General features: G+C 43.8%; 2 protein-coding genes across 2 annotated transcripts in view; one reads left to right on the top strand and one right to left on the bottom strand.

Moving 5' to 3' along the window:
- Positions 1 to 19759, bottom strand: part of LOC126564342 (actin-binding protein IPP) — a 389363-nt gene that overhangs the window by 265243 nt on the left and 104361 nt on the right. The gene's annotated exons all lie outside the window — the stretch shown is intronic.
- LOC126564627 (proton-coupled amino acid transporter-like protein CG1139) lies at positions 618 to 13456 on the top strand. The gene is made up of 8 exons (XM_050221708.1): positions 618 to 672; positions 11365 to 11432; positions 11521 to 11919; positions 12005 to 12173; positions 12253 to 12444; positions 12518 to 12696; positions 12771 to 12946; positions 13014 to 13456. The coding sequence occupies exons 2-8, from the start codon at positions 11374 to 11376 to the stop codon at positions 13265 to 13267; spliced, it is 1428 nt and encodes a 475-aa protein (XP_050077665.1). The 5' UTR covers positions 618 to 672; positions 11365 to 11373; the 3' UTR covers positions 13268 to 13456.

The following is a 19759-nucleotide window of genomic DNA, read 5'->3' as shown; positions in this document are numbered from 1 at the left end:
GTATCCTGAACGAGGATCTATTTTCAGCTAGCTCGGGACAATTTTAAAGTGGTTGTGTTCGTTTTTGTTGTGGTAAGAGTTGTATGTTTTAGTAAACGGGTTTGTGCCGCGCTCAATACCTTAGTGCGTTAGTGTCGGTGTCGGTTGTGATTCGAAGAAGGACCATATCTTGCCGGTTGACAAACCGCCACCACCAAAATCATTACCACCATCAGCAGCCTCTTTCTCGGCGGCACCAGTCACGCTTCGAACGTGACGCAGCTCTTGGGCACTTGTTTAAATCAAAAACATTTATTCCCTCGCGTTGGAGAGGAAGAGCAAAGATACAAAGGAAGGAAGAAAAACCACGAGACACGCACCCGAGTCCGTCTTACAGGCGTCTAATATTTTTATGGGGAAAAAATACAAGCAAAAAAGTAATTTAAAACATCCGCTACGGAAGCGTGCAGTCGTGCAGTGAAGTGTAGCGAATATTTTACCGTGTGTGCGAGTGGTAGTGATAGCAATTTTACTACATAGTAGCAGTAGCAGCAGTACCAGTAGCAGTCTTTTTTAAATTAGTAGTTCAACTCGACGACCACCGAAATAGTTCAGGAGCCTCCAAGCGTGTTGGTGCACTCTCGACGCATCGTATCATCGCCGTAACCGAAGCACAGCCAGGAAGACAACCAGGTAAGACGCCCCTGTGAACAGCAGCAGAACACACGGTTGGAGCGTCTCTCCAACTGCCACTGACGACAAGGTTCGTTGATCAAAATCTGCCCCCGTAGGTGTTGATGATGACAATCATGATGGTGGTGATGTGTTGGTTGGAGAATTTCCAACGATCGTCCAACGATAAAAACAGCTGGCACGAGCTGTTGCTGTATTGCGTGTGGGGTGAATGGATGCGTGTCATTTTATGTAAATACAATCCAACTTCCGATGCTGAAAACCGTATTGCCCGTCCGTACGGTAACGATCGAGCCGCAGAAAGCTGTAACTTTAGAAATAGCTCCAACAATTTAAACATCACTTGTCAGCAGTGGTTGTTCTATCGCTCAACTGCCAGTAGCTGTAAGTGTTTTGATCCGTGTAGCCCTTTACTAGTCTCTGTGCTGTTCCTGAGTCATGAGGGATGGTTAAAAAAGCCACATCCGACAACCTGACGACAGTGACAGTGAAGTGTCAAACGTTGTTGTTACAAACAGCCACAATAATGAGTGGTGGTAATGATTGCTCTTGCATCTGGTTGCAATTGATCGCTTCCTAGTACAGCTGATATTGATATATAGATTGTAAACTATGGAAAATATTTATTTTGAAGTAAATTTGTATTAGTTGGTTGAGGCAACAATAGGTTTTTTTTTTCATAAAAGCAACTTTAAAACTTAGATGTAGTTCCTGATCAGTTGGCTTCGGTCTTGTTCGTTTTTCATGGTTTTTCTGTTTACGCTTTTATGCTGAAACTACTTCTCATTCATGGATTGTACAAAATGTCTTAAAACCTAGAACCAATATTGACTAAAGCACTTAGAGTGCGGTCAATTTGCGTGATAAATCATTCATGCTTCCTTCGTTCGGACATAAACAAACTGCTTTATTATGCTACTTCCATCAAGAGTGAGAGAGGTTCCGAAAATATTATACAAACGATCTTTTCCACTTTGCCACCGGTTCCATTTTGGAAAATAATGTTATTTATAGACTATAAACCGCAAAACCTTTTTTCACCATCCGTCTGGCAAACAATCCGCGAAGGAAATATGATAAACGCGTCGATCTGTGGCTTCACGCCCAACTGTGTGACGCAAATGAGTGTGCAAGAATAACAAATCGGTTCGCCAAAAGAGAACCGCACACAAACCCGGGAACCCGGTAAACCAACAGCGAATTGGCATTGCTTTCAACTATCGTACGGATTACGAGAGGGAGGGAATGATCTGCGCGGGAGTTTGGGTGGAAGGTTGCTGAAAGATCAGTTCGGGATATCTGACCAAAGCAACACCAAAAACAAGAGAAAAACAAGCCCCTCTCACGCTTCAATTCCGGTCTCCCCCCCCCCCCCCCGCCCCCTACCGTTTACGGAATGTTTTCCAACGTGTTTACCTCGCGGTTCCAAATATTCATCCTCAGATCTCCTAAGCAACCGCACCAAAGAGGCGTCGTGTTTGCGTTGACAGTTAGGAGGAGACCTTGCCGGGCGTGATCGCAATGCAAATGGCAGCTTTGCTTTGAGCGCCGAAAGCTTTCGCACCAAGATCGAGGCCGGTCGCACGACACGGGAATCCCCCGGTGAGCGAATGTCCCGAAGAAGCGAGGACACGCGTGATTTGGATTGCTAACAACACGCTGACGCCGCGCGATCGACGATACCAACATTGGCGCACTGTCAAAGGTGGCCGAGATCACGTGAAGCTTGGGCAAGAAAGCAGTGGTCACATTTTGGTAATTGTGATTATAATTAAATCTTGACACGCTCACACATATACACTGTGCTATAAAGCACCGCAGAATAAAAGAAGCGCGTGCCAAGGGGAGAGAAAAGATTCGTTTTGAAAAAAAAAAAACAACAACAAACAACCAAGCTATTATTGGCCAAAGTTCCACCGTATGTGAGATCGCGTCTAGCCAACAAAAAAACAAATCTTTTCAAGTTCTTCGTGAGTGCTATGCGGCGAAGAAAAAGAGACATGTGTTTGGCTTTAAGATTGATGACTTGGTTTGCATTGCTTGCAGGGAGCGTATGGTGACTATGAATTTCTTCCATATCAAAAGCCTCAATGGGTAGAAATACTTCAAGGATAATCAAAATTTGTCTGGACTGAAGGAGTATGGAGCGGGCGAACTATAAAATTGGTCTTTTTGTCTCTGACTCCTTGACCAAAGAATGGGTAAGGTAACTCCTTCTTGATAGTCGAATTTCATTACTCAAGGAACTACTTATTAGCGTAGCAGCTAAAGATCGGCTTTTGATCGTATATTGCCTTTGTACTAGAGTAACCGGACCTAACCAGACCTCCGGTTCTAACGCCCAAGCCCAGCAGTTGTCAGTCAAAGTAATCTTACTCTGTCTGCAGCCTGGCGGAATTACCCTAAAGTAAACCCGTTTCCACTGGTAAATCGAGCAAAGCACGCCTCGATACGCCTATGGTACGGGAATTACCGGGGCAAGGTCAGGACAACTATCCTAGGCTCGTTCAGGCACCGGTCCGGCGATGGCAAGCTTCCCACCGTGCAACGCAACGAACCAACGCTAAACAAAGCCGACCACGCGACACTAATGCCATTCGGGTGAGACAATCCTAAAGATTGTGTGCCAAACGGTGGCAAGCGAGCGTGATAGATTAACGTTGTTTCTTTTTTGTTCTAGTCGAGAAGAAAGTGTGTGGCTCATATGCACAAACCATACGTCAGTTTTTATTGTTTGCGATTATTTTAGGCACCGGATGTACAGAGCACTGTATTTGCGTCAAATATTCGGAGGAAAATCGTTTTCTTGCGAATAATTTCCCGTAATTGACATGACGCATTTGGTGGACAATAAAACCATCCTTCAAGACATAAAATTGTGTCGGACACACAGTGACCGTAAAACAACTGATGCTTGCTTTCATCATAAGCCCCACGAACTAGTAAGGTTTAATGGACGTTCGAGTAAGTTATTGTTCTTTTCGCTTTTAGTTTTTTTTTTTTAAAGTAATGTCATGCTTCTGAAGTCTTTTTGTGAACAAATAAAGCAATGGAAAAAGTACTATTGTAAGCTTCCATTAAAGTCGCACCCTTGTCGATGCAACATACACGATGCAACATCGGATTCTGTACGATCTTTTTCGTGTTGATCCTCGTGTGGTTCGGCTTATCGCTGCGAAATGAAAGTCGCCGAAAATTTACCTTCTCTCTACATACACCGTGGATGGCTTAAAACTGCGAACGCCATTATAATTGACTTTTTCTTCTTCTTTGCTATGGTTGATCATACTGCAAAACAGCTTATTAGCGTTAATTTCGTCCCACCTCTTTTTCGTTTGTCAATAAACCAGAATCGCAACACGGTTGCGATCAATGAACGATCGGCAAATTCAAGTGTTGATGGGCAGCTACGCCCGTCCACCATGCTCTTTGGGATTGTATTAAAAGCTGCTAAGAGGTTAACCAGTTTTAAGGAATTCCCAGTTTTCGATTCTTGCCGGGATTTTCTCTGTGACTGGTGTCCTGTTGAATGTTTTGCAATAATTGTAAATTTTATTATCTTCATAAAGCTGTCTATTGTACGTACTTTGGAGCACTACAACTATAAACGTGATCCGCTACCTTTGCCAGCTTACAAGGGGGTGACATTTTGTTTGTCTCCATTGTTTTTAGATAACACTTCAACAACGAAACATAAAAGGTCCATATTTGTGCCTCAGCAAACACTCATCCGATGGACCTTGCATCGAATGAGTGTTTGGTTTTTTTGAAGATCACTTCGAGTGGTTCTTTACATCCAGGAAGTGGAAGCATCCAACCGATACCGTAGGGTGTTGGAGACGTCTTACCAAACTGGTCGGCCGGTTAACCTTGGCGGTCTTGAAAACATTCTCCTACGGTCTGGCCGGGCTCTTCAGATTGCATGCAAGCGAACCCTGAACGTGACGCTAATGGCTTGCGATGGGTATAGCCCTCATCGAACACCGATTCTACAGAACACGGCCCGGCTGTTGGATATGCGAAGATAAAGCACAGACAGAAGAACCAAGCCGAAGACACGTCGTGCGGTTCTGGCGTGTGATGGGGGCTTCACCTTCAGACCTAAGCTCATCAATCAGCTTCAGTCTCATTGAGGTAGCCAATAACCGGGGGCGGCTCAGTTTTGGCAAACAAATTAAGTGCACGTGAAGACAGTAACAAGGGTGAGGCCTTACAGAAAGTTTTTGGAAAAGTGCGAAAAAAACAGTTGAAAGAAGCCTTACAGAAAATTAATTATATTACAAAATTCATGGCTGCTTTTCTATTACTTTCAATAACTTAAAACTAATAAAAAAAAATCATTTTGTTAAATCAATTACATGGAGAGAGCATATGCGCTATAATCGTAGTCGTCCAATTTTACTTTACATTCTCTACGTTTTTTTTTAATTTTCCCTCTTTCTGCCTCCAACTTCCTACACCCCAAATGGTTTCTCCCAGCTAGCTTCATAATTTCTTACCCTCATTTTTCAACGCAACACCCTCAGGTGGCGCGTGAATGATGCCAATTTCGTGCGCTGATATCTTGATCCACGGGACTGCCACAATTCCACGTCGGGTTTGGCTGCACTCAATGACAGCGGTGCGATCGTACGATGCACTTCTTCAGTTTATGCACGTCGTCGCAAAAGAGGGGCAAAAAAACTGACAGCAAATCTCACCCGGTTGATGTCAATTTTCCCACATACTCACACACACACACCACCCGTAGTGTCCACGATCTCCAAACCATGGGATTCCCATCAACCGTCCTGGCATCAAAATGGAAAACGATAACTGCGACGCAAAAAGGCGAAAACACTAAAGCAGCCTCACTTCCCTGTCACATCCTTCCATCACACCCCTCGTCCTGAAGGCGAAAAGGAAAAGAAAACACATAAAAAAAACCCCATAGCAAGCGTACATTTTGGTTTTATTTTCTCTGCGCCAAACATTTGTGTCTCGTTGTGCCATTCACAGAGCCAAATTCGCGCTGTTTGTTATTTACCAAACTAGTTGGGGTTTTATTGGCTTGTTTTTTTGTTTTTTTGTTTTTGTGTTGCACTAAATTTTCATCAAGATTGCCAAGGCATGGATTTGAAAGCTCGGATTAATTTATTATTGCTGCGCCTGTTTGTGCAAGCAACGGTGGATTATTTGAAGACAAGAAATTCGTCGTCGTTAACGATCATTAGATCTGTTACGAAATGACGGTCTTTAAATGAGTTTTCTGACCTACCGAAATGAGATTTTTAAATAGAAAAAAATAATTCTTTTCCAAACTGCGTGAAGAAACTCTTTACAAAATATTCCACAACAATTACAACGTCCATTACACCTTCTTTTTTTTTTTTTTTTGTTTAATCACATTCTTCTGTTGACAGCTTACCCTGAAGCTATCATAACATTATTCACAAAACATACACTCGCACAAACACAAATACCCAACCCAGTACAGTAGCTGCCGAAACATGCTTAGCTGATGATCAACTGGCAGGTGCCGTTTCAATTTGGCCCGATCACGATCGTTTCCGATCCGGTTTGAGCTGGTTTTCAGCGTTGGCTCGCTAGTGAATATTTATGATCTGCCTGCCGCCCAGCCCTTGCTTCTGCAGAAATGGCCACACTCGCACATTTTCGGCAAACGATTGATCATATCAGCCAGGGTTTGTCGGGTGGGGGTTTTTTTTTTTGGTTTTTTGTTTTTGCCGGGCGAAAGTAATGGCGCAGTATTATTAGGGATTTCCCAGTTTGTGTGTGCGTAAAATGGTTTGAACATGATGTTTTTTCTGTCATTGGAGAACAGACCTATAGTGGAGACATTTCATGCTCGTGTTTTTTTTTGTTTTACAAAATAAAACAGTTTTAGTTTTGATGTCTTTATAGTCTTTACCAACAGGTCTAGCTTTAACAAACTTAAGGACTGCCTACACTCACATCAACCTGTAAGGCTGGTGCACTTTTTCGCTGCCTCCGCTTACCTTTACCGGATCTGCGTATGCTAATTAGCGACCGTTCGCATCGAACTGCAAGTCGTCGGTACGCACCGTGAGCCTTGAGCCTGATTTGAGATGATTATTAGTCATGAACGGGCCATGAGTTGCCTAAAGAACGAGAGATCTGTCGACTCTGGGAAGGTGGCACAAATTCGGTGCAGAAAGGCGAAGATATGTAACGCAACACACCGAACCACGAAATTGGTGCAAAGAGCGGAAGGCGTTCCCAGCGGCGTTTCAGCGAAGGTGTTGAAGGCAGCGCAATGATACCATACCGTAGGTTGGTACATTGTTGCATTTTGCGGTCATGACTTTTCGCACTTTATAACTATACAAATTGCTGTAAATAAAGTTATGTCCAAAATTTGCAACAAACTGGTGGCGACCTTCGACGTTGTGAAATGTTGCGATAGGTGAAAGTCTTTTTAAACTTACACGGCACAACTATTTGAAAGAAAAAAACATCATTCAATAGGTTGCTGTTTTTTTTAAATAAACATTTAGATGCGAATCGGTAAAATGGAAAGAAAAATACAATGAAGTAGTTATCTCGCTAGCAAAGCAAACAGCTTACATATCGTTGCTACTACATGCAACGTATTTGTTCACCTTTGTTTGGGTCGATGTGCTATGATATGATGCGCAGTATATGCCTTTATCACGTTCAACAACCGTCACTTACTGTCCGGGAACAAACCAGCGTCAAGTGTTCCGGGTAAACAATTGGTTCAAGCTACCGTTTCGGGAGGGCAAATAAAAATGTCCACCGAAGGCTTTAATCTCTTCGCACGATTGCACCATCATTCGTATGCAAAGCAACTGCATATGCATAGTGGAACGATATTTATTCATGTCTTTGCAAAAAAAAAAAGACACTCGAAAATAATTGAAATTTGCATCCACTTTTTTATATTTCTTTTAACTATTCTCTTGTTTGCATAATAAAAGTTTGTCCTCTCTTAACCTGCAAGTGCAGTGTTCTATCTCAATCACGACAATTTTCACGGCCCAATGTCAATGTCACAGCGCAACCAGCAGCAAACAAATGTGAGCGATCGTTGCATTAGCTTCACCATTAGATTGCAGCAATTAGGCAAACGAACGCTCTTCACCGCTTTAAATGGTGTCGTCGCGTGCAGCAAACGGCATGTGACGCATGTGTCGTAGTGCGTCGTGGTATGTGCAATGCTGCCACGGCTTGAATCAGCTGTGCCGTGATGCATTCTGTCCTCTCGGGTCCGGTTGGAATGCATAATGAAGCGCAGTAGTGCACTTGCGCGTGATTATTCAATTGTTTCGCCAGCCGAAAGCCGCTGCACGATGTCATCGATGTCCCCAGCTGCCCAGCGTCTTGCTGTCTGCGAAACGGTGGCGAAATGCAGCAAGCGAATTGCTGGTGGGAGTTTAAACCCCGCTCAAGCGCCTTGATTGAAGAACCCCCCCTCCTGATGATAACCGAATAATGACAGGATGCATCGGTAGAATTATGAGCGATCAGGGCAATTGAGTTAGCCGGAACAAATGAAACGCTTGCCCTGGTTCTGGTTGCCGAAGGTCGGCTAAACGGATAAAACAGATTTCCTGCTCGGCAAGCACTCGTTCGCCACGTGCCCGTTCTCGATCGTGATCGTATTTCCATCACTTGGCGCGTATGGGGTGGGTTCACTTTTATTATAATCATCGCAATTCAATTGCTCCGCAAGGGTTGGAACCTGTTCTGAGCTGGTAACCGTTTCCTAGACGTACCCTTTTTCGATACAAATTAAAACACACGAACCGGCCGTGCCTGATGCAGTTTCGAACCTGGTGTCCTGGTGGATCATGAGGTCCGTTCTAGTACAATGTTTGGTGGAAATCTTTTTGAACCGGTTCTATGCCGGCTTGTCGATCCGGATCCATCGATGTGTGAACTAGACGGTCAGGGCGACGTGTGGCTATAAATCATTTATTGTGTGCTCTCGATTTCTATGCCACCACCCAATCCGGTTGACCTTCAGTTGGGGCGACGCGTCTAAACGAATCAAACTGCTATTTTACCCAGGCGAAGATACATATACACACACTGGAACGTAGACTCCGACCATTGTTATTATTTTGTGTGTTTTTATGGCTCTTACCTATCGATGATGCTATTGACCTACGCAGCATCCGTTTGAAAACAAAACCTTCAACGATGGTCAACTGTGATGATGATGATGTTGATAACATAGCGTTAAATGACATTCGTGCTACTCATTCAGGGCTCCAAATAGGGGGTGAGTGAGTAGATTAAACACGACAGCTACGAATTCAACCCTCTGTTTGGTCTCTTGATTTGTTGATGATAACATCCATCCCACGGTAGAGCATACGGTATGAGTTTAATAATTTAAAGTATGTCGAACAACTGATTTTTTTGTTTTATTTTGAAGGTTTTATTATGCACAATTGGACTAAATTTATTCTTGAAAATTTTTAGCATAGTTTAGAGATATAGAATCCAGCATTTTCTTATGTTTAATGTTATATTTAATTCCTTCTACCTTCGAATTTCCATGAATTTTTCTTGTAAAAACTTATAAGAGCAGACATGTTTAGGCTTAGGCTGTTTTGACGGAGTTTAATGAATGATGTGACACCATTGATGACCGTAATATTTCAGAAAGTAATACAAACAATTTTGAGAGAGCTGCTACAAAAAACCGACATTTTTTTATTTCGTAAAGACAGTCAGGTCGTAGCTTTATAATTAATTAATCTTATATCCTATTATGAGGGTAAACATTTCCTTCTCCCTCCAAGTTCAATTGCATTCAAGTGCTCCTTATCCCGGGTGAGCTCGGTTGTGGATGTTGTTACTGCCAGGTATGGTTCTAAAGTTGCCCTCTCTATGTCTGCTAAGGAGTTGGCGCCTCTTTGGAGTATCGTGCCGTGGACACTATCAACTGGCTCCACCATTGGCAGAACGCACGAGTTCGAAAGCCACTACAGCTTTGTGAAGCTACAGCAGCATCCAACTCACGCATTCCGCCAACAGTAAAGCCGCCAGTCACAAATACACGTCGTCCAAACCTAATTCAATTGGTTCAGTGATCTAATGATGTTTCTGGCGATCCTGACGCCAACAAAACGCGAGGAGCCGACAGTCACACCTTGCAAGGTTACTGCAGAATCGAACCCAGACATCCCGCCAACGACAAGGCCAGTAACGACCTAAGATCTCCTTTATCGATTCGATCAACTTTTATCGATTCTGGGGCCGAAATAGCGACTGGCGCATATTGACGCCACCGTTGCGAACGTGTAATAAACAAAGCACAAAAAAACTATTAAACAAAACAAACTACAATCCGCTAATTGGACGATAGTGCGTACAATCTACGGGAAGGGAGAGGGGAAGGGATCAAAGGACGATTCCCATCTCTTTGGCGAAGTCAAACAGAATACGCGCATATTCGTAGTCCTTCTGTCCCAGGACATCACGCATCGGCACCGCCGGGGATCTTCCTGATGTCCGAACGACTGCTAAGAGTCCGGCTCGATCCGCATCGAACTCCACACATGACCAGAGGATGTGGTCAATGTCGTGGTATCCGTTGCTACATCGCATAACGGTTCGACATAAGTCTCGACATCATGCGAATAAACGCACGATCTACCGGGAGCTCGTGAAACCAGGGTCGCAAGGAAACCTGTGGTGAGATGGAGTGCAGGAACCTCCCAAGTTCGTCCTCATCCCATGTGCTCTTCCAGCGGGCAGGAGTCCGCTTTTTCATTGCCGGGGATCCCACAATGAGCAGGCAGCCATCTAAGCGGTATTCGGAATGCTTTATTGAACAAACAGCTTAGAATATTCAGTATTTTTTGTATAAAGTAATCAGAGCTCTTTAATGCCTCGACGGATTTCAGTGCTTCGACAGCGCTGAGGCTATCAGTAAATATGAAATACTGGTCCGGAGGATTGACGCTCATAATGAGCAGTGCGTAAAAAATAGCAGCCAGCTCTGCTACATATATGGAGCATAGCTGTCTAAGCTTGTGGAAAGCTCTGAAGCCTCCGAAGAGTATCCGTCTGTATAGTGCTGTTGAGGATTTGGATTTTCATGTCCTCTCGCATGGAGGTGTCGACTACTAAAAGGGAATTGTAGGACTTTGGTAAAGTGGCGCAATTTATTGCTCTAGTGGTACTAGGGTTCGAGATACAAAATCAGATACAAAAGAGATACAAAATCACAATTTTGCACTTAGAGCCTGTCTCTAGTAGCAGTTTGAAGTTTTAATCACTAGTCGGTTGGATACTGTGAATCTCACAAACTCATTTTTCACTTTCATTTTTAGACCTTGATATTTTTGGAAACAAAAAAATGAAAGCTTTTTAAACACTTGACTCATTTCTTTGTTTTTTCCCTGTTTTGTTTTGTTTTGAACTATTTTGACTATAAACTTGAAGAATAAAATCTCATAGGATACACCGCACAGTAGTAAATTGGGAAAATCATACTTCGTACCGATGCAGTTTTTTTTTTACTAAGATACAAAGCTTATATTTGTGTAAAATTGTGTTTTATTTCCCCTATTTACCTGCGCAATTCATCGGCATTCCTCATTCATTAGGTCGAAGCCGACCGGTAATAAGCGATAATCAGCCAGTCCCACAACCTATGCTAATTAGTTTCTGCTCTTGTTGCATTTTTTTCAGTCTTTTACGATGACGGTTGATAAAGGCCACACCAATACCGCGTTCGTCGGAGACGAGGCAATCAATGGGTAAGTGTTGCACAATCGGTCAAAGGTGACTCCTGTGTGAGGGGTACTACAATGCGTTCCATTGTTTCCTCGTGTTCCTTTTTTGCAGCAAGAAACCACCTCAACCGAAGACTATCGATCCCACCATGTACACGTTGGAGATACAGGAGAAGAAACCAGGACTCGAGACGGAGTATGATCCGTACCAGCATCGACACGTTGAGCATCCGACAACAAACAATGAGACGCTGATTCATCTTCTGAAGGGTTCACTCGGTACCGGCATTCTGGCCATGCCGAACGCTTTCCACCATGCCGGTTGGACAGTGGGTGTCGTCGGTACGCTGCTGATTGGATTGCTCTGTACCTACTGTATACACCTGCTGATCAAAGCGGAGTATGAGCTGTGCAAGCGGAAACGGATACCGAGCCTGAACTATCCGGCCGTCACCCAGACTGCACTTCTCGAAGGACCAGAAGCGCTTAAACCTCTTTCCAAAGTTATAATGTAAGTTGTAGAACCTAGCGCTGCACAGGTTTGAACTATAAAGTCTAATGATGCTTTCTTTTCTTTCACACCCTCTGTCTTGCAGTCACATAGTAAACGTGTTTCTGCTCATCTACCAGCTCGGTACTTGCTGCGTGTACGTCGTGTTTGTGTCTTCCAACATTAAGGCCATAGCAGACTACTACACCGAAACCGACACCGATGTGCGGCTGTACATGCTGATCATTCTTCTACCACTGATCCTGATCAACTGGGTCCGTAATCCCGTCCAAGAGCTACCACTTCCTTTGTACTAAACGCCATACTAATGCTATCGGTTCTCCTATTGTGTAGGTGAGGAATCTGAAATTTTTGGCACCATTCTCGACGATCGCTAATTTTGTCACGCTCGTCTCGTTCGGCATCATCCTGTACTACATCTTCCGCGAACCCATCTCGTTTGAGAACCGCGAAAAAGTCGGCACGATGAGTGGTTTCGCGCTCTTCTTCGGCACGGTTCTGTTTGCATTGGAAGCTATCGGAGTGGTGAGTAAGCTGCAATAAGGAATGCTGCGATATGTACAAATGGTAAATTTCCACCCTTCTCCCCTCCATGTAGATCTTGCCGTTGGAGAATGAGATGAAATCGCCGAAAAAGTTCGGTGGTAACTTCGGTGTGCTGAACAAAGCCATGATCCTGATCGTCACACTGTATGTCGGTATGGGCTTTTTCGGATATTTGAACTACGGTTCAGCTATTAAGGGATCGATTACGCTAAATTTGCCAGAAGACGAAATGTAAGCCAGCTGTGACCGCAAGGCGCAATCGAGCAAATCATTAAATGCATACATAATCATTAAATTCATTACAGTTTGGCACAATGCGTTAAGGGAATGTTAGCCTTTGCCATCTACATCACCCATGGGCTAGCATGTTACGTAGCGATCGACATCACCTGGAACGACTACCTGAAGAAGAACCTGGGTGATTCTCCTCGAAGCGTCTTCTATGAGTACATCGCACGAACGGTGCTAGTGTTAATCACATGTACGTACAACGATAGAATAATTGTGTTACGGATTTACTTATCTAATGATTGTACTCTGACTTACAGTCCTGCTGGCGGTGGCCATTCCCAATCTGGAACTCTTCATCTCGCTGTTCGGAGCACTGTGCCTTTCTGCCCTTGGCATCGCCTTCCCAGCGCTGATACAAACCTGCACCTACTGGCATCAACGGAAGGGTATGGCGAAGGTATGGATGGTAGCGAAGAACAGCATCATCGGTGCGGTAGCCATACTGGGGCTAGTGATCGGTACCTCGACCAGCATGATCGAAATTATTCACACCTTCGGCCATGACGATTGAGGCTTGTGCGGTTGTGTGCGCTAGCAATCAACGAGCAGCGAGAAAATCAACATCCGCCACCAACATGAAGTATTGATTCGCCATCTATTCACTCCATCATTTACAAATAAGTATTATTCGACACGTAAACAGCGCACCTGGCGACAGAGAGAAAGTGCACTTTTCCGAGGGTTGAGGGGGGAACGTAAGGGTCCGCTTGTGTGTATGTCTGATGGGAGAGAGAGAGAGAGAGAGAGGGAGAGGGGGTGTGTGTCAAATATCTGTGAGCAGAGAAGAGAAAACATGATCGTAAAAGCCATAACCATTCCTATGAGAAATGCGTTGAGAAGTGCAAGCGTTAGGTGTAGCTGTCGAACTACTACCATGCTGCTCCTGATCTCTTGATCTTCAGGTGACAGGCGGTGGCTACCGGGTTGGCCGTCCATTTGCCGTCAGTTGTTCGATCATTTCGGTCATATGTGCTTTTGTTTTTAAGGTGTTCTTGCACATTCACTTGATGTTCCCTATGATCGCAACGATCGCAACTGTGAAGTGGTGGATTACGCACAGGAAGCCCACCAGGACGAACGTACGTATTTGTAAGACTAGCTAAGCTAAGAAAAATGATAAAATGGTAATTTCAAAAGTTGTGTACATAGCGTAAGTGAAGCTGCAATAAACTCGTATTTTAATGAAACAGGATAACATTTACAACTAAAGGCTAGTTTTTTTTTACAACTCTTCGTCATATTCGGGAGTAGTATTTCTCCGTGTTTTGCTGTTGCTTTTCTATAATACTATTTAAATATTTAAAAAATATTCAATTTTCTTAAAAGAAACATTTTTTTTTGTCTCTAAATGAAACGAAAAACTGGAGGTAGCCATTTAAAATAACAACTTCAATAAAGCTTTTAAAGCTATAATGGAAATATCACAAGTACACAGAAATCAGGAATAATATTTTAACACTGAAATTGTACTGGGTACTAAATGACAAAGATTCTATTGATCATTTCTTTAAATATTCCATATTTATGATTATTACTCATTATTGTTAATTTGTTTGGCTCTGGGATTTTGCAAATATCTTCATCAAACTAGAAGTTGAACGTGGAAACCAGGAAGGATGAGGAATCAGTAAGATGAGAGTGGAATTGGGAAACAGAGACGATGTAGTCGAATAGCAGGCATGAATCATAAAAAGACGAAAGCGCTCATAAGAAAGGGTTAGTAAGGATTTTCAACCGATTTGGAAAGGAAACGATGGATAGTCGGAATTCGTTTGATCCTATCGGTCAACGTTAGGCTGGCAGGTCCCCAAACTACCGAAGCATTCACACTTATCTACATTTTGTGTGTTACTACCAACTCAATAGCTGTTTAAACGTTTGTCGGTTATTTTAAAACTCTTGTTTCAAATTTCTTCTAACAACGCCTGTGTGTATGCAATCGACTAGCATCTATCACGACCAACAGATCGAAGCGATAATAGAGCGATCAATACAAAAGTTATTGCAGTCCAAAATGTTCTAAAACTCCGTATAGAGAGTATTTTTTATATTATAATAAACTGAGCTATAAAAAAAACTACTCAAAATGCTGATTTAATGTTGATATCAATACTACATCTACATCAGTGGTATAATAACTACAGCAAGCACTGTACACCGTTCGAGCGAGTGCGACAGTGTGCGTGACATCACGGCACTTGCAGCCGACCGAAGCACGTCGAATGAATGAGCGAAACGCACTAGAGTCAGTCAGTTCACGAACGACCAGGCGTCCGCTTCAAGTGACGCTTCCATTGCTGTGCGGCATTTGCTCTAAAGCGAAACGTTGGTGAACCGGGAAAGGATACATACACGCGGATAGTTTTCCTTGCCTCGTTTTCACCGTTTCCCGTTTCAGGCGGACGGACTGCACTTGAAGATTTCCGGTTCGACCGCCGCCGTGTGCGAGGGGTGTGTATTTTACGATTATTTGTTTCGGTCCTTACTTTCTTCGTTAAGCACGCGTACTTTATGGTGTTTTCATGCTGCGGAGCTTGGCTCGCCATCTTCCTTGCACGCAGTTTCACCCGGGGGTGTTTGTGCTTGGTAGTATTCTGTGAACGGTTGATAGAAACAACGGTTAGTTTATGTGGACGTACGCGAGCGGCAAGGACTTTGGCCCGACTGACACGTTACATAATTTCCAACTGCATTTGCGGTGCATTCCGGGTGTTTTCTTTTTTCGTTTTAGTTGTCTGATCGTTTTTATCTAGCCAGAGAGCGGTAGATTTGTCTCGTTCGTGGGTGGGAGGGTAGAAGCGATAGAATTCACGTGAATGAAAAGATGGCAGATGGAATATATTTAGATTATTCTTGGAGACTCGGATGAGCGGTACAAGTGTGGGCCTTAACTTGCTCGGTAAGGAATGTGAAGAAGAAAGGTGGAGACGAGTGTCAAACAGAGCATGAATATGTTGCAAAATGTGGGTTCCTCGGGGACACATCACGGGACCGGTGGTGGGAACGATGCAGCCGAAAAAGGTTGCAGAGCGGGGGTTCATTCTCGTAAATTAGAAGATATAAAAAAACACGATAGCACGTGAAGTGAACCACCCGCTGGGAAGTGAAAATCCATTGGGGTGGGTGGTGGATTGTGTACACCTTCCCGTGTGTGTCTGCGCAAGGAACCGACCAGACTCACCAATACCAATGCGGCGCAACTGAAGATGGCTGCAAGATGCGACCGGGAGAGCGTGTCGCTCGAGCCGGATGTGAGGACGAGATAGGACGCCCTTTTTTTGTTGTTGTTTGCGTGAGCTCGGGCGGGAAATCAAATCAACATCACGAGGCGAGCGGTTTGTTGCTTCCAAGTTTGCAAAACCTTGATGTCTATTTAATTTGTCCTTCGGATTTCGGCCCGGTTTTTGTCCCATTCTACCGCGGCGGAAGGATGTGAGCGATAACAATGTTTTAATTGGCCGGGAACAATTATTTGATTTTTCAATTAATAAAGACACACGCTATAGGCCAAACGAACGAATTGTGCCTGTTTGCTGAAGCGGCTTGTAATGCAGAATAGTGAAGTTGTTCATGAGAATATGTGTGTGCTGGAAAGGAATGCATTTGGTACAAACATTTTGGCAGTTTATACTTGGAGTAGGCGCTGCTTTTAAATGTCACGAATAACGATAAATCCCATAAACCTATTAAACAAAGCTAAAAGAAAATATAGTTCTCTTTTAAAATTTCGTTTAAATTCATGCAGTTTGCTAAAAAATCAATAAATACCCAGGATAATCAAGTTTTTTTTCGCAAAAGGTTAACGTTAACTTTTAACCTTTACCTTTCATTATTGCTGCTCCAAGGGGAAATTTGTGCTGACATGATTGGAAGCACCATTCACCGAACAAAACATTCGCCCACATGCACGAGTTCGTTGCAAACTTTTAGCCATTGCGCCCCACTGTCGGTCGCCACATATCCTGGTAAAACATCTTCAAGGTCGTTAACTGAAGGAAAAGTAATACACCTTGCCAGTTCGACGAGTATCAACAAGTAGTGTACATCGTTTCCATCCACTCTAGGGTGGGAAAAACGCCACGCATCACGAGGCGAGAAAACTTCTGCGGAAACTTATGAAACCCATCACCGAAGCTAAAAATAGTTCACACTTCTCGGGACTCAATTGCAGTAATTATTGACGGTATGTAGAGCATCAATCACCCAACAGGTTCAAGCAGCCAAACCAAACCACATGTGCCGTCAGTGCAACCAATCCCAGTGCCTGCAAAATGCAATGGTTTTACCGGACTTGCCTTCGCACAGTGAATTCAGTTACAATCTTCAACTATCGCATGGCATAATCAATGACGTACAGAAGAAATTGAACCCAGCTGGTGTGCCAATGTGGGACAGAGTCAGCGGACAGAAGACAATTGCAATAAGGGCACAACAATAAATTCGTTCAATTTACATTTACCCATCACCCATCACTAGCGTCACCAACACAGCATCCGTCCAGTGCTGCCCCATCGTATCCTCATCCTTAACATCCATACACCCGAGGAGGCACGGTTCGTCGCGCTCAAAAATGACACTCTTGTTGCCACTTTCGAACGAACGTGTTGTAAGCAGCATCGTTCAACCGCATCTGTCTTTCCACCTACCACACCGCATCACATCGCATCTTCACCGACTCGTCAGGAGCATTCATTCGGAGCACTTTCTGACACGACCCTCGAGCTCGCGCTCAGATGGCTGTCGACCATCGTCGTAGGCGGAAGTGAACCAATATCTGGTGCTGGATTTAAATCGCCGGTTGCGTAGTGGAATAGTGTGTGGGTCCGTGCGTTCAACACTGTCGAGCAACGAGGTATAAGGGATTGGATTCCTTTTAGCTAGTGCGTTTTACTGCTGTCGCGAGTAATGCTGGCGGAGCTGGTGTTGTGTTGGAATGATTAAATTATATCGTTAGTGAGGCAAGATTAACGGGCACGTTTATGCTTTGTACGAGCTCAGGGCCACAAAAATTGAATTGTTTGCGTTGAAATTTCTTTTTTCTTTATGGAAGGTCCGTCAATTACTGGGTTCCAAGGGTTATTCCGGATAAGTCCTGCAATCGGGGATGGGATTCAAAATCTGGTTCTGTCTTTAAGATCTTAAGATAAGATCTTACTTCTTGGCTTAACGACCTCTAAGGTCAGGGCCCGGCCATCGAATGGCTTTTCTAGACTACCGATACCACGTAGTTGGTTAGTCAGTCCTCACTACGGGGGGACGGTCCAGATGGGATTTGAACCTCGGTCCTGCCGTTTGAAGACCGGCGTCGCTGTCGCCTACACCACCGAGCCGCCCTCATTGATCGATCTTTGGCCGATCTTTTTAAGAACGGCGCCCTTATTGCCTCGGCTCCATGGACCGCCTCCTTAGTGATAAACTTTTACTTCTTGGCTTAACGAATCACTAGGTCACACCGGCCACCGTCAGCCATCACTACGGGGAAACGGTTTGGATAGGATTTAAACTCCGGTCCTGCTGTGTGAAAACTGGCGAAGCTGTCGTCTTACCCCAAGGTCACTTCCTGAATTTTTAATAATTTTCATAATTAATGAAACAAACAATTATGAAAGCAATGTTGCGCGTCCTAATGATTTTGATGAGGGCAGAAAAAAATGGTCGTACATCAGGAACCCTAGCAAATCCTGTTTATATCATAATTAGCAGAAGTTCAAATGTAATTATTTTCTTCACTTTATAAGTTGAAAGTTGTGTGAAAAAAATCTAGAAAACTTCGTTCAAACTATTTTTTAGTGGTTTATTTTGTAGAAGAAAAAATTATTAATATTGAAACTACAAGATGCAGAAAAAAATGGTAAAAACTATCTTCTCTTACCTAACAAGATACAATGTACACAGGAAAAGTATCCTCCACCACGGTAAAACGACACAAAGTGTCAACTTTCAACAAACCTCCACCACTGGCCGCACGCTGCCGCAACCACCACCACCATCACCACCACCGTGTACATCGTTGTATCCAAGAGGGGTCAATTTCTTTTAACAATGTTTCTAGTTTGATAAACCCACCGACCGTCACCACCCGGTGGGATGGTCTTTTTTTTTGCAAATCAGATTGCATCGCGACATTGAGGCTAATTTTGGCACTGATGCCATTACAGTGAGCACGGTTTGGATTTGTTACTATCTTCCGCCCGATGCTGTCCCTTCGAACGCGCTTACCTTACCCCGTGGACGGTTAATCTATTTCAATTAGCGTCAATTCGGACCGGCTTTAGCTACTAGCGGAGCACATCGGCTAGTTGTACCAGCGAGAAAGTGTTTTTTTAGTGCCTTTCATACCGGTCAGTTGGTAACGCTTGCCAAAAAACACACAGAAACACATGTGAGTGCAGCAAGTGTCTGCACCGGCGATTCTGAGGCGAAACTTTGCACCGATGACCTAATCGAATCACCTTTGCCCGTTGAAACCGAAGAGGGCGATATAGATGAATTAATTTAAAAGGATTTGTTGCTGCACTACACAATTTACGGTGATTGTAACCGTGTGGTGTGGAACGTTTACTCCTTGCGTGGTTAGTGATGCAACGGTCAAATGAAGATAAACTTGGACTTTGAAATTGGTTTTCTTTGCGTCATGAATCTGTAGGAAAATTAGGTTTTTATTAAACTATTCGTTATTCTATAAATAAACATTTCCTTCTGTATCTCACCCGCGCAACGTGACAACGGCGCCATACATCAACAAGTTGGCCAACGGGGGTCAAAATATGAGGCCTCTTTTGCAGTACACTTGATGGTTTATTATTATCTAGCAATTCTCTTTTCCTCACGTGAGCACGTGAATATAGCGAGTGAGCATGTTGGAATGTGGCACCAAGTACACACCCAAGCTCTCTGCCATGTAATCGAGCGTGACAAACAACAGAATGTACAACAACAAAAATCCGCACCTTCCAAACCAAACAAACGAGCTGCAATTGAGCTCACTTAACGCTGACTGATT

This window comes from Anopheles maculipalpis, chromosome 3RL (assembly GCF_943734695.1).
Source record: "Anopheles maculipalpis chromosome 3RL, idAnoMacuDA_375_x, whole genome shotgun sequence".
In the NCBI taxonomy this organism is placed as follows: domain Eukaryota; kingdom Metazoa; phylum Arthropoda; class Insecta; order Diptera; family Culicidae; genus Anopheles; species Anopheles maculipalpis.
This window is presented reverse-complemented; position numbering and strand designations above follow the sequence as displayed.

Coding starts and splice junctions, on each gene's coding strand:
- LOC126564627 (XM_050221708.1), top strand. CDS start 11,374: ATGACGGTTGATAAAGGCCACACCAATACCGCGTTCGTCGGAGACGAG. Junction 12,445..12,517: donor CATTGGAAGCTATCGGAGTG/GTGAGTAAGCTG, acceptor CCCTCCATGTAG/ATCTTGCCGTTGGAGAATGA. Junction 12,697..12,770: donor AATTTGCCAGAAGACGAAAT/GTAAGCCAGCTG, acceptor AATTCATTACAG/TTTGGCACAATGCGTTAAGG.